The sequence below is a fragment of the Nilaparvata lugens genome, chromosome 11, assembly GCF_014356525.2.
Source record: "Nilaparvata lugens isolate BPH chromosome 11, ASM1435652v1, whole genome shotgun sequence".
NCBI lineage: Eukaryota > Metazoa > Arthropoda > Insecta > Hemiptera > Delphacidae > Nilaparvata > Nilaparvata lugens.
Window position 1 is genome coordinate 43,009,077 of NC_052514.1, and position 14,971 is coordinate 43,024,047.

A 14,971-nucleotide genomic window follows, 5' to 3' on the forward strand; every position below is an offset into this window, starting at 1 on the left:
TATTATCATTTTTTGAAATGTAAAAATTTTATTCATGAAAACATCATACGCTCCTCCCCATACCACTAACCCATATTGCAGCACCGATTGAACATAGGCAAAGTAAAGGACCCTAAGTAATTTAATGTCTAATATTTTACGGACTTTATAAAAGATAAAGGAAATAAATTTTAAGCGTTTACAAATATATTCTACATGAGGCTCCCACTTAAGGTTACAATCAACAATTCTTCCTAAAGTTACTATAGAACATACAAACATAAGAAAGAAAGAATATTTTATTTGTCCAAGAACAATTACATGATTACATGAGACATTGTCATAATAGTTATAATATTCAACTACATCTTAATATATATATATATATATATATATATATATATATATTATATATATATATATATAATATAAATCATAATAAAATCAAACTGTACATTTTTTAAAAGTATACATCAAAATATTCACTTCTCATAGTACTCTTTCAAGCTGTAAAAGGGATTTTTGACTAAGAACAACGCCTTCAGTAAGTCAAAAGTGACAACTTGCTAACGCTCATTCAATATATGTAAAAAAACGAAAACTCACGTTTTATTCAGGTGTAAATGACTGCGGCGATAACGGCGACGAAATCGGCTGCGGGGGCGGTACGGGCGGCGACAGCGGTGCCACCACCACGGCGACTCCCCCCCAGACCAACCCCCCGGCCACGCCCAGCCGCACCTGTCACGACCTCGAGTTCGCATGCAGCAGCGCATTCGGCGGCTCAGACGCCAAAGGTGCAGACGGCGACGTCTGCATTCCCGAGTCGTGGGTGTGCGACGGCCAACGTGACTGCCGTGATGGCGACGACGAGGCACATTGTGACGGACGTGTGCAGTGTGCGCCCTACCAGAACAAGTTCAAGTGTCGGCAGGGCGGAGAGTGCATCTATTTGTCGCAGGTTGGTGTGGGGGAAGCACATTTTTTGATAATTGATACTCTGTAAAAAATGAGATTCACAAATTTGCTGTAGGAATCTAGTAAAACCGGCTCCAGACATGCGTCATTCGGCTAGCACTGAATGTTCGGCGTTCGGCTAACTATTCGTCTCGCTATTTGCCGATTAACGAGCAAACATCTGCACACTCTAGGGTGGGCCGAAAAAATAAGTTTTTTTTCGAGGTTGTAATAGCTCGCGAAAGTGTCTCTTTTAGAAGGGGAACACAATGAAATAAAAAATTAAAACTGGTAGACATCTTCCGGTCGCGCATGGGCACTAAAGTTTGTTGAAAATCTGAAAAAACGAAATTTTTCAGAATTTTTTTCAACTTAAATTTTATTTTTTCGTTCGGTTCATGTCTTATGCAACCTGGGAGACAACCAATAAATTTTATTCCCATGTACGTTGGACTTTGTTTATATTTTTCCTTATTGTGTTTCTTTATTGTAAAATTATTTTTATTTCTTGTTTTGTAATTATGTATATCTACTTGCCGTGGGAATCTAGATTCGTTAGTTTTTATATATAATATTGTCCTATAAATGTACAGGCTGTACACCGTCATAAACTTCAACTTACTGAAGAATGGCTTGCATGATTGCTCTCTATCAAGATTTAGAATTATTCTTATTGCTTCTTTTTGTAATAGGAGTATTTTATTTAAGTTTGAGATGCTTGTTCCTCCATATATTTCAATTCCATATGAAATGTGGGAGTGGATCATTGCAAAGTACACTGCTTTTAACGTTTCTAAGTTGGAAATCTTTGCTAGTCGTCTCAGCGCGAAAATTCCTGAGCTTAATTTTTTACATATTTTTTGAATGTGAACGGACCAACTAAGTGTGTTTTCAAGATATAGACCTAAAAATTTTATTTCTTCCGTATTATTTACGGAATTAAGTTGTTTTACCTCTGAATTTCTACAAGTAAAATGGAGGAACTTTGTTTTGTTATCATTAGGTAGCAGATGTCTATGATTTAGGTACTTTTTAGTTAATGATATAGAATTGTTACATTCAATTTCTGTTGTGTTCCAGTCCTTATCAGCAATGCACAGACTTATATCGTCAGCGTATAAGCATAATTTACTATTTTCAACTAAATCGCACATATATTTAGGCAACACCCCTAAGTAGCACAGAAACAAAAACACAGATGTGTGGAGAAGCCAGTCTATTGCTGTATTTCCATAAGGTCTATAGTTTCAATCAGGTACTTGTGGATGAGAATACTGCGTGAGGTCTACTGTTCACAGAACTACTAGTATTGGCTAGGTATTATTCCTTCCTTTTTTCTGTTCAGCACACCCCACCATGAAGCCTTTTTTGTATTTTTATTAGAAATTTGAAGCCATTTTGTATTTTTATTAGAAATTTGTAGCCTTTTTTGTATTTTTATTGGAAATTTGAAGCCTTCTTTATATTTTTATTGGAAATTTGAAGCCTTCTTTGTATTTTTATTGGAAATTTGAAGCGTTCTTTGTATTTTTATTGGAAATTTGAAGCCTTCTTTGTATTTTTATAAGAATTTTGAAGCCTTTTTTTGTATTTTTATTAGAAATTTGAAGCCATTTTGTATTTTTATTAGAAATTTGTAGCCTTTTTTACTTTCCTTGCCCTATTACCATAGGTAAGGAAAGTATTGCTTAAAAAATTAAGGTACCCCAATTTCTAAATTTCTATACGTTTCAAGGTCCCTTGAGTCCGAAAAAGTGTGTGTGTGCTTTCGCGATTTTCTTAAAAACTGCTCCAAAGATTTTGATCAAATTCATACCTGAAATAGTCATTGATAAGCTCTATCAACTGCAACAACTCCTATATCTGTAAAAATTTCAGGAGCTCCGCCCCAGCTATGCAAAGTTTGAATTTAGATTCTCAATTATCAGCCTCCATACACAATTTAAACAACAAATTCCAAGTGGAAAAGATAGAGCATGAAAATCTCTGCAATTGATGTCCAGTAACATTTTCACCTAAAAGTGAAAATAAGCTCGAAATTCGAGAAAATTTGATTATCCAATTACAATTTGTTAGCTACTGTTGATTCTATTAAATGATTCACTATGAAGAGATAGCAGACCTTGTATGTCTGCAGCGTTATTGTCCTGTCACCAGCTGGCTCAAATCTTTGAATAGTAGACTTGAGATGCGCGGGAACACTAGCGTCAGGTGATACATTTTCATAACAGCAAGGAAAGTTGTGTGAATGCGCCACACCAGATTTTTTTGGTATTTTTTTAAGAATTTTGAAGCCTTTTTTGTATTTCTATAAGAAATTTGAAGCCTTTTTTGTATTTTTATAAGAATTTTGAAGCTTTTTTTGTATTTCTATAAGAAATTTGAAGCCTTTTTTGTATTTTTATAAGACTTTTGAAGCCTTTTAGGTATTTCTATAAGAATTTTGAAGTCTTTTTTCGTATCTTTATTAGTTTTAAATTTGTAGTTTGATTGTATTTTTATTTCTTTTTTGTGTTTAATTGAAAATAGTTATTGATTGATTGGGTATTATTTTGTTTGTAGGTTTGCGACGGCGTGGTGAACTGCGCAGACAAATCGGACGAGTCGATGTGTAATGGAGGGGGAAGCGGGGAGGTGGTGCCCACCATAGCTGGGCCCAGCTGCAGTGTGGGCATGTTCAGCTGTGATGAGAGCACATGTCTGCCATTGGCCTCACTCTGCAACGGACACCAGGACTGCTATGACGGCAAAGATGAGGAAGACTGTCATAACACCAGTCGCATCTACCAGGTGAGTTCAACGAGCGTAAGCCGGTTCTTACTTTCGAGTCAAGGGCAAAATTTTTGTCCGTCTGTGTGTGTTTGTGTGTTTTACTATAGTGAGGTTCACGTTATAATGGCAGTGGAGAAAGAAAGGAGAAAAACGTTGCCGAACCTCTCACTCACTCACTAGAGTGAGTCCCATTAACTGTGTTGTTAACTCACTAGAGTGAGTCCCATTAACTGTGTTGTTAACTCACTAGAGTGAGTCCCATTAACTGTGTTGTTAACTACACTTTCCCTGATTTAAGCAGTTATTATAATGTGTTATTGTAATGTATTTATTTTTTACTTTTCGTGTAGTTGAGAAGTTGATATTGTGGTAATTATGAAGAACTATGAAATGAAAAAAAAGGCGAGAAAACTACCGATAAATAACTACACTTTCCCTGATTTAAGCAGTTATTGTAATGTATTTATTTTTCACTTTTCGTGTAGTTGAGAAGTTGATATTGTGGTAATTATTCATATTAAATGAAAACGGCTAAGAATTGTATCAATGTTTTTATACAAATCCATTTGTATTTAAATGGATTAACAGCCATTCAAATACCTTATAGAGGTATTTGTCAATACCTTCTATAGACAGCAGCAGATACAGGGTTTTTTATGTAATATTAACTGATCATTCTAAAGCGAGATCAGTTTAAAATAATCAATAATATTTTATTAAGCAATAAATTCTATTTTTCAATAATTTCATAATGAATTTACATAATAAGGATGAAATATTTTATTAATTAATTATTAATTTAACATTGTTAAAAGACGATCTGACAACAGAGCAAAGCGAGAAAGAGATAGCGTTATCCGCTTTGTTGAATGAAAGACAAGGATAGCAATACCATGGCTAATCAAACACTGCCATTATAACGTGGACCTCACTATATAAATTTTGTATGTTTTAGGGCCGTTTGCATAGTGACAGTTTAAACTAAATTTCATTTTAAACTGGATTAAATGCATATCAAGTCTAGTGTGTTAAAATGAGTTTCATTTTGAGTTTAAGCCACCAGCTGATTGAATCGAGTTTAGGCTTTGACTGTGCAAACTGTCATTAGAATTCTTCAACCCTATTTTCAGATCAAGTTCATTATTTGTATTTGTAAACAAGAAACTTCCATCGAAATTTGTGTCTGTCTGGTGAAAAGTTGAAGGATTTGAGGTTATGTTTATCCTCTTTCAAAATATTTCACTAATTTTCTTCAAACTCTGTTATTTTTAAGGATTGCCATAGACGAAGCCGATTTGCAACACTGCCTAATGGTGATAGCATAGATTGGCAAGAAAATTTATATCAACAAAAGAAAAAAATCAAGATATTCTTATATAAAAAATCATCATTAAAATTGAATAAATTCAATTTGCTTCATGCTTGAGTGTTGAATGCAATGCATGTATTTTGATCGCTTAAGTTAATGAAGTTCGTTGTAATATTATAATATTGTCGTTATATTGAGGCCAACGTTATAATTTCAGTGGAGAAAGATAGTAGAACCTGTCTCTCTCCCATAAAAGTTTGTAGAACATTAAGGTTATAATTCCAATTTTGTAAAATTTAGTCACTAATCTCTCAAAAACCTTATAAAGTAAGTCTCGGTAGCACAAAAGCCTGTTAAATTTTGATCATGATTAAATTCCACGACAACCACTCGGAGAAGAATTTTTAAAAGGAGGTTTTTTTGATTGGTTCTGTAGCATTTAGAAGTTAACATACTTTTGTGCAACCGGGTATAAGTATTTTAAATTTTGACTGTTGTTAAAGTAGATAGAAAACATAACTCGATATCGATTAAAATATATATGTATACTGTTTTTATTGAAATTTTATTTTGAAATGCAGAAATGAATTTTCCATCATCAGTTACATCATTCAAAAATGTTGATATGAAGATAAAGAAAGGAAATAAGATGTTGTCGAATTCCACTATAACATTTTTATTAAAATGAATAAAAATGTTATAGTGGAATTCGACATCTTATTTCCTTTCTTTATCTTAATATGGAGAAGTTCCACAATATCTCTGATAAAAGTGTTAAATGTTGATATGAGTTGTGTACTTATAAGTTTGAAGTTAATTTTTAATGTATTATTGATACATTATAATATAGTGTCAAATTAGGCTTTCAGATGCATCTAGTATCTTTAAATTGTTAGTTATAGGTAACTGATGAGATGTTTTGTATTTTGTTGTATTGCTGATGTAAACAATAAAACTTGAAACTTGAAAAAATTGAAATTTAAATTTTGTTTCTAGGTGCTGGACATAGGTGTAGACGAGCGCAGTCTGAACGCAACCAGTCTCCGCATTTTCTGGTGGACCCCCTACCCTCAAAATGTCAAATTTGAGTTTCTGCCCTCGTGGCAACCCCTGGACCCCCCCTCGAACGATTGGTTCAACTGCAGCTGTGGCTGGGTTAATGGGTCCGATCAGCTGATTACGGGCCTCAGACCTTTCTCCAAGTACAACTTCACCGTCTACCTGAGGGTACAAGGTCAACCGGAAAGCACGGTACATCCGCCCGCCAAGTATATTGTGGCTACTACCACAGAAGGCGGTGAGTTTAATGACGACCACTATGATGGTGTGTAAGCAAAACATAAAAAATACAACTTTAAACCACCCTCATGCCTCTAGCACCAGGTGTAGGGATAGGTATGTTCACCCTCTAACTAGTCCCAACAAAGCTGCAGAGTCAAAAATTGGGTTCTAAACATCTTCTCCAAATCCCCCAGTTAATATCTAACAATAACAATATTAGCAGAACAATTAAGTTATTACTTATATATCGATGATTGAATAAATTTGTCATTTTTTGTGTAGTTGAGAAGTTGATATTGTGGTAATTATTCATATTGAATGAAAAAGACTAAGAAATTGTCAAAAAACCACTGATTTATTGATAATTAGAAAGACCGGTTTCGGTTATTACACCACTGTCAATCTCTGATAAACTAAAACTAAATACAAGAGCAGCAGAATTTATACTAGTAGGCGAGTACTGCTATTGGTCGAGGGCATGAACGCCTGCCATTGGCCTAGCTAGACAGTCCCCTCCCCCTCAACGGTGTGACAAAATGGCGGCTTAAGCAACAGAATCGCCATGATAATAAAATTTACTATTTGGTACAAAATAAGAACCAAGAAAACATGGCGATTCTGTTGCTTAAGCCGCCATTTTGTCACACCGTTGAGGGGGAGGAGTCTGTCTAGCTAGGCCAATGGCAGGCGTTCATGCCCTCGACCAATAGCAGTACTCGCCTACTAGTATAAATTCTGCTGCTCTTGTATTTAGTTTTAGTTTATCAGAGATTGACAATGGTGTAATAACCAAAACCGGTCTTTCTACTTATCAATAAATCAGTGGTTTTTTGACTATTTCTTAGTCTTTTTCATTCAAAAATTGGGTTCTAAACATCTTCTCCAAATTCCCCAGTTAATATCTAACAATAACAATATTAGCAGAACAATTAAGTTATTACTTATATATCGATGATTGAATAAATTTGTCACTCTTGATATTTCTTATCAAAACTGATATAAGAATTCAATTACCTTCTAATTTCAGCATTTTTGAAACAAAAATCTGTAAATTCATCTAGACATTTTTTATAATAAATTTAGTAAAAAAGTTCTGGTCTGTTCATCTTGACTTGTATTATGTAGTTATCTGTACTTCATCTGGTGAGAAAAAAAAACATTTGTCGGAAAATCGGTATAGATTTGGGATTTAATTTGATTTGTAATAACTGTCATTTGTTTTATTCGCCGTGAATTGGACTGTTTCCTCTGAAGTGGCAAACAACAGACTCATGCATGAGCATGACGTACAAGTATTTGAAAATTGAATATTATTGCTGTAATTTTTTATAGCTATGTTACATAATGTTGCTCAATTATTAGTGTCTTTCCTAAAACAAGAAAGTTGATGTCTACTTTCCACATAAAATCTCATGTTTCTGATATCTTTTTACCACATTACTCATTACAAGTTGATGAATACTTATTCATTCATTTATTCATTTATTCATTTATTTATTTATTTATTCATTTATTCATTTATTCATTCATTCATTTATTCATTTATTCATTTATTCATTTATCATTTATTCATTTATTCATTCATTCATTTATTCATTTATTCATTTATTTATTTATTTATTTATATTTTTTACTAAGAAGCACTGATTGGGAGAGAAAAACTAAGGATACTCCTTGTACTATTTCCCAAATTTAGATTACATTTTAAAAGTCCAAAATAGGGTTATGATTTCACTTAACTAAAATAGAATTTGTATATCTATCATAGGCTATTCTCATTTGGTAATTCCAATGACTGTAATAAATTATGTTTATCTCATAACTGGTTCATTATAATAAATAGCCTATCTTGAAGCTGTCATGAATTCAATAATACTAGTTTATGAGTCAAATTCTACTCGTCACAGTCATTTAATCATGTTGTGATTTATTGTTGCATAAGTAAAGAGTTCACTCTCAATAATAAAAACATCCACTAATACACTCTCTTGATATTTTATCAGAGATTGACAATGGTGTAATAACCGAAACCGGTCTTTCTAATTATCAATAAATCAGTGGTTTTTTGACAATTTCTTAGTCTTTTTCATTCAATACTGTCTTGATACATTGAATGGTAATTTTAGGCTTGTTAAATCCATTTTAGAGGAGAAATGGAGAAACGTTGGTTCTTTTAGTTTCACATCAATCTCATAAATCATCAAACTATAATACTAAAAAATAAGATTTGAATTAATGCAAATCAACAGATAGTTCATAAATGCAACAAGTATAGAAATTGCAATACTTTTGTCGTGATATACTCTACTTTTCATAATTTCTAATTATGTGTAATGTATCAATTGGAAGAATAAATGAATTTATTATATAATTATTATTATTTATACATTATTATTATATAATTATACATCAACTTTTAGAGAATTTAATGCTCTATAAGGTCAGAATCAGCAAGGATTTTCTCTATCAATAATTGAAAAGGTATGTTGCCAAAAAGAGCAAAAGAATAGAGGCGAACGTAGAATGCCACAAGAACCAAAGATAAATCCAATCAAAGAAGGTTTTATTCAAAAAAGGATTTTTCAACAACAATCATAAAAATGCTAATTAATTATTTTTTTATTTGATATGCCAATCATTACATTTGGTTTGATTTGCTGTATTGACTTCAATATTTATTTGATTTCATGAGTATGTTTTGTCCGATATAAACTTTATCATTTATCTAATATATTATGTTTCTATTTTTAAGGAAAAAATCTGTAACAAGTGTAGTCATATCATTTTTTATGCGAAATTCAAGTCAACTCATACAATAATTTACACACACAAGGTACAATAAAAATATAGTCTACAAATGAATACATGCAAAACAATAACAACAATCATAAAAGTTCAAATTAAAATATATTTGATTTGATTTGTATTTAGTCTGCCAATTTATCTGTATTGTCTTCGAAATTAATTTGATTTCATAAGTATTTTTTGTTCGATGTACACTTCATTACTTATTTTCCTTGATTTTATTTTTTGTATTTTGTCTGTCTATTTATCTGTATTTTATGTGTTGTGAATGAATTTGAGTTTATAGATAAGCATTTTTAGTTGAGTTCTGAATGTATTTCACTCCTGTTTGCAGACAAGATTTTTATTAAGCGAACAGTATTGTATACAATGATCTTTAATATAATTTGTATAATGGAATGTGTTATGTAAGTGATATCATTGAATAAAACTTGATTTGATTTTGTGTGGTTATTATTGCAGTGCCAGACGCACCATGGCAAGTGCATGTGGTGCAAAAAAGCGGAAACCAGGTGGAGGTGAGCTGGCAGGCGCCCCATCGCCCCAATGGACGCCTGCAGGGGTACATAGTGTATGCGACCCCCCCTTTGCCACCCCTCGAGCACCACTCCTCACCCAACACAACCTCCACCACAATTACCTCTTTCTTTATGGCTGATGTCGCGTATTCGTTCTGGGTAAGCAAGCAAACATTGCTTATGTTTCATTATAAATAACCAGAGCTACTTTCTAATTATAAAATGAAAATGAACATACTATCTTCTTTAAAAATATAAACCTCACCCCCAGTTCCCACGTATGTCGGTTAACGTTTAATCACGATTGAATGCTATACTTTAATCGAGATTAGCGCTAACTGATGCATTTTGGTTGCACAAAACAGAAATTTCAAGCGATAACGCCGATTAAACTAACCGGCGTAAAAAATTTAATTCTGATTAGTTGGCACCATTCTAACGACGATCAGCTGAAATGAAGAAAATTTGGTTGCACAAAGGTAAAAATCGAAAAATAACGCCGGTTAAACTAATCGACGTAAAATATTTTTAACAGGCCACACATGGGGAATTAAATCCAACTAACGCCGATTAACCTACTGATAGCTGACTTACAATTAGTTTTTGGTAAAAAAAACTACAGAATTCAAAGTATGAGCTAAAATATATGAATTAATTTCATCCGTTATTAAAATAGAGAAGTGTATTTAGCTGATATTAGCATTCAAAATTAGATTCTGATTTTTGAGGTAAGTTTTCGATCTGGTTCGTCTGCAGATAGCACTTGACACTGGCGACAGACAGGACATTTTTATCGCACATGCCTAATGAATGGTCACCGCTTCAATAACATAACCTCAATTTTGTGTCATTTGCTCAGAATAATAACATCTGTCGGTTAAATGACAGTGTTGCCGGATTGTGAAACCGTTAAAATCTTGGTTAGTTAACCGGAAAACTTAATCGGGATTAAAAACGAACCGATCTTTGTGGAACAGAAATGCATCCGTAAAACTAACGCTGAATTGTTAATCGGCGTTAATGTCCATATTAACAGACGTACGTGCAACTGGCCATAAGTATCCTTCTTAAAATTGTTTACTCACAGCATGTTACGGCTATATTATGTCATTATCAAAAAGTAGCCCTAATGGAAAAAAGACAATTTGATAGCGAATCAACCTAACATATGTTCTTTTATAGTGAGGTCTACGTTTTAATGGCAGTGGAGAAAGATAAAACAACGTTGCCGATCCTCTGTCTTGTCAATGCCTTCTGTAGACGGTAGCTGATACAGGTTCATTGATGTAATAATAACTGTTCATTCTCGTTTAAAATAATCAGTTATATTTTATTAAGCAAGACATTATATTTTCCAATAATTTAATAATGAATTTTCATAATTAAGATGAAATATTTTGATGATTAATTATTAATTGTACACTGTTAAAAGACGAGATCTGGCTACAGAGCAAAGCGATAAAGAGATAGCGCTATCCGATTTGTTGAATGATAGGCAAAGATAGCAATACCATTGCTAATCAAACACTGCCATTATAACGTGGACTCCACTATAGCTACATTTGTACTGTCGTATAAATTAGAATTTGAACCATTTTGGGTTTGGGCCTTTGGTACTTTCCTGGAAGTTGTGTTGTGTTGAATAATTGATGTAATGAGACTATCATTGTCTCATGATTTCTTGGTAAACTGTTTTTCTTTTTGTTTGTAAAATATTGTAAGTTTTTGTGTGTTTTGTGATGAATTATATTTTATTTTGTAAATAGTCCTGTCAAGGAAACGTTATAGAGGGAAAAGTTGGTAAGACAATTTTTCACCCCACAGTTCTGTTAAGGGTAGTAAGGAGGTAAACATATCAAAAGTCCCCACCCCTACTCCTGCGCTAAGGGGGTGCAGGTGGTTCAAAGGTACCATTTTTGGCCTCTCGCATAAACTCAGAAGCTATCCTACGGATTTGACTGTCATATAAAAAATTAAAGCTCACATAATTTCCTACAATATTAATCTCACAACTTTCTTTATATCTCCTCTAGTTTTCGAGATATCCGCTCTTGAAAGTGTGACATTTTTGAAAAAGACATGTTTGCCACCAATTTTTTTCTATTTTTGCTCTTTTAACTTCTTGAAAATCGATGGAAAAAATCTATGTTCATTATGATCAAATTCCTTTGTCAATTGGTCTATTGTTGCAAAAATGGAGATTTCACACTCAACACTAAAGCTGCTGCAAAAGGTTTAGGGAAATTCGTAAAAGTGTGAAATTATACAACAAATTGAAGAGAATTCAATGCCCTATATGCTCATAATCAACATAGATTCTTCCCATCGATTTTCAAGAAGTTATAAGAGCAAAAATATAAAATGATTGAAGGCAAACATGTCTCTTTCAAAAATGTCACACTTTCAAGAGCGGATATCTCGAAAACTAGAGGAGATATAAAGATAGTTGTGAAATTAATATTGTAGGAAATTATGTAAGCTTTAATTTTTCATATGACAGTCAAGTCCGTAGGATACATAGCTTTTGAGTTTTATGCGAGAAACCAAAAAATGGTACCTTTGAACCATCCCCACCCCTTTAGCACAGGGGTGCACTACACAACATCTCAAAGAATTTGGAAATGTACAGTGTATATGTAGACATTTGAGACTCATGAGCTATATATTTGTTGTGTATCTGCCATACGCAGATACCCCCTATGGGGTAGGGGTGGGGACTTTTGATATGTTTACCTCCTTACTACCCTAAACAGAACTGTGGGGTCAAAAATTGTCTTCCAAACATTTCCCTCCATACCCTTTTTTGAGCATTCATTGCCTGGACTAGAACTATTTCTTGTAGAGAAAAAAATTGATTTGATGCTTTGTGGTCAGGTGGTAGCCAAGAACGGTCAATACGAGTCTCGCAAATCGGAGGTTAAAAATTTGTGGTTCGATGGCTCAGCCGTGTTGCACCGTGTGAGTGGCCTCCATGCTACCTATGTTGGGGAGACTGCCGTGTCACTGGCATGGGACAGGATTCCTCAGGTGGAGGGCTACATAGTAAGGGCCCTCGTTGGGGTGCCATACCCCCAAAAACCTGTTAACCGGACCAAGGATGCTGAAATTACATGTGAGTTGTCAGTCTACTCCATATTTAACTGAGAATAGTTATTTGTGCAACTAGTGCGCAAAGTGACAGTTTGCTGCACCGAAAGAAACGTTTACGCCCGAGCCGTAGGCGAGGGCGGAATGGTTTCTTGAGTGCAGCAGAGGAACTTTGCGCACGTATTTCACATTAAGTTTTTCCTACAGTTACCATTGAATATGAAAAGTGGGTAATTATGGGTAAAATTGCCTGAAATGCATCAAATGTTTTTCTGTGTAATTTTATTATTGATAAAAACTTTAATCCTAAAATCCTAAAGTCCTCGTTGTCCTTGGTTATAATATATAATGAATAATAATTAGCGCGTTGTGCTTGGTTGCACCTCTGCTCACTATAGCAGCCACAGCAGTCACTGTTACCAACTTCATTTTGATTTTGCTGCACTGTTGCTCCATATAACCTACTAAGTATTTTGCGTTGCCATGTTGCAAATCTGGAGTGCAGAAAAATTTTTCCCGCACTAGAGCGGAAAAGTGATTCTTTGCGTTCTGTAATCAGTGTAGCAATGGGCACTTTTCAACGTAACTGTAGGAAAAATGTTTTTCGTTGAGGTGCGTACAGACTTACGCGCCACGAACGCGTTATCAGCCAACTTTCCATCAACGATGAAAAGTTCATCAACGATACGCGCCACGAACTTTTCATCAGCTGATTATATAAGTATTTTTACAGAAACAGTAAGATACAGATATAATCAGCGTAGTATCAGCTGATGTAAAATGAAATGCGCGTGTTCGTGACGCTCAGGTCTGTACGCATCTTGTTAGATTAATAAGCATCCACTGCCCACTAAAACAGGGGATCTGGAACTTTTAAAAAAATCTAAATGGCCTACAATTAGTGTTATAGGCCAAATTCAAATTCTTTATTAGCAATTTCATTTTTTACATCACATTTACAGTATGAAGAGAATTTCTGCTTTGTCAATATACATATTAGAATCAACATAATCAATTACAGTCAATAAATAAATTTATCAAAAATAAAAGAAAATTTCTAGAACTAAAAACACACACTGGAGGCCTTGAATAAGTTAATTAACAACTTGGATAGAGCTACTTGTTGAATCCAACTAACATTGAATCAAGTACCTTGTATTAATGGGTTGGATCTCAGGAAGAGAAGCTGTCAATGGTCATCTAAAAACTCTCGGACTGAATAAAATGCTTTATGTGTCAAAACGTTTTCCTTGAATTTACATTTTGAATTTATGATTCTGGTTTCATTTGGGAGAAAAACGTTATTGCTCTGTATAGTGCTCCCTTTTCAAATTTAGATGCTCTGTGCATTGTGTAAAATAATTAATTTTGAGTTCTAGTTTCTCTTACAGTTCCATTCCTTTTGTGCAAAACCTATTGAGGTTTTTGAAAGCCAACATGAGAGTCGCATAAATATAAATTGGGGGAACAGTGAGAATTTTGTTTTTGAAAATGTCCCTACATGTGTGTCTACACCTCAAATTCAAAAATCGTCTGATTATATTTTTAGCCACACAGAAGACAAAGACATACACGATGGAGAATACTGTAGTTTGATCATTCATGTAGAATAATGAATAATCTATGTACTGTTCCTTTTGTAATATATGAAGGGAATGCCAACTCTCCGAATGATATTCAAAAATTACATTCAAGAAAAATTAGACGGTTCAAGTCATGTATGAAACTTTGAATGGAAATCAATCATCCTTTGAGAAATTAATTTTCAGTTCAAATCCAGACTCGCATACATTCATATCCTTTATGAAGTCAGGTAGAATGTTGTATAATTGGATACAGTACCAGAACTCCCAATGTCACGCTTCTAGAAATTGGAGCGATGCATTTCATCTCCAAGGAAATGTTCATTCATCGTTTCATAAAAATGTATATTAGACTATCACAGCGTGTGAAAAAACATGAAGAACAAAGGGCCTCTAAAATATAGACACTGGGTAAAGGAAGGATTTCAAAATCTGGTCGGTAGCTGTTTTTCATTGACTCTCCAACCATCACTTTGACTGCCCACTTTTTTACTTTGAAAACCTCTAAAAGGCCCAATGATCTACCCCAGAAAACTATACCATGAGGCTCCAACAGCAAGGAGTGAGAAGGACCAAAATGTACCTATCTGAGGGACTTGAAAATGGTTTCAATTCAAAAATTTAATTTTATTTTATTCACTATTCAAATACATTTTCTTTCTATAACTCTACAGTCCATT

The 14,971-nt window shown here is 33.9% G+C and overlaps 1 protein-coding gene across 1 annotated transcript in view; it reads left to right on the top strand.

The window, feature by feature from the left end:
• Positions 1 to 14,971, top strand: part of LOC111057872 (sortilin-related receptor-like) — a 160,793-nt gene that overhangs the window by 110,395 nt on the left and 35,427 nt on the right. Inside the window, exons 21-25 of the mRNA XM_039437313.1 lie at positions 597 to 940; positions 3,499 to 3,726; positions 6,014 to 6,314; positions 9,566 to 9,780; positions 12,496 to 12,733. Of these exons, the coding sequence (XP_039293247.1) occupies positions 597 to 940; positions 3,499 to 3,726; positions 6,014 to 6,314; positions 9,566 to 9,780; positions 12,496 to 12,733 (1,326 nt within the window). The remainder of the gene's footprint in view (positions 1 to 596; positions 941 to 3,498; positions 3,727 to 6,013; positions 6,315 to 9,565; positions 9,781 to 12,495; positions 12,734 to 14,971) is intronic.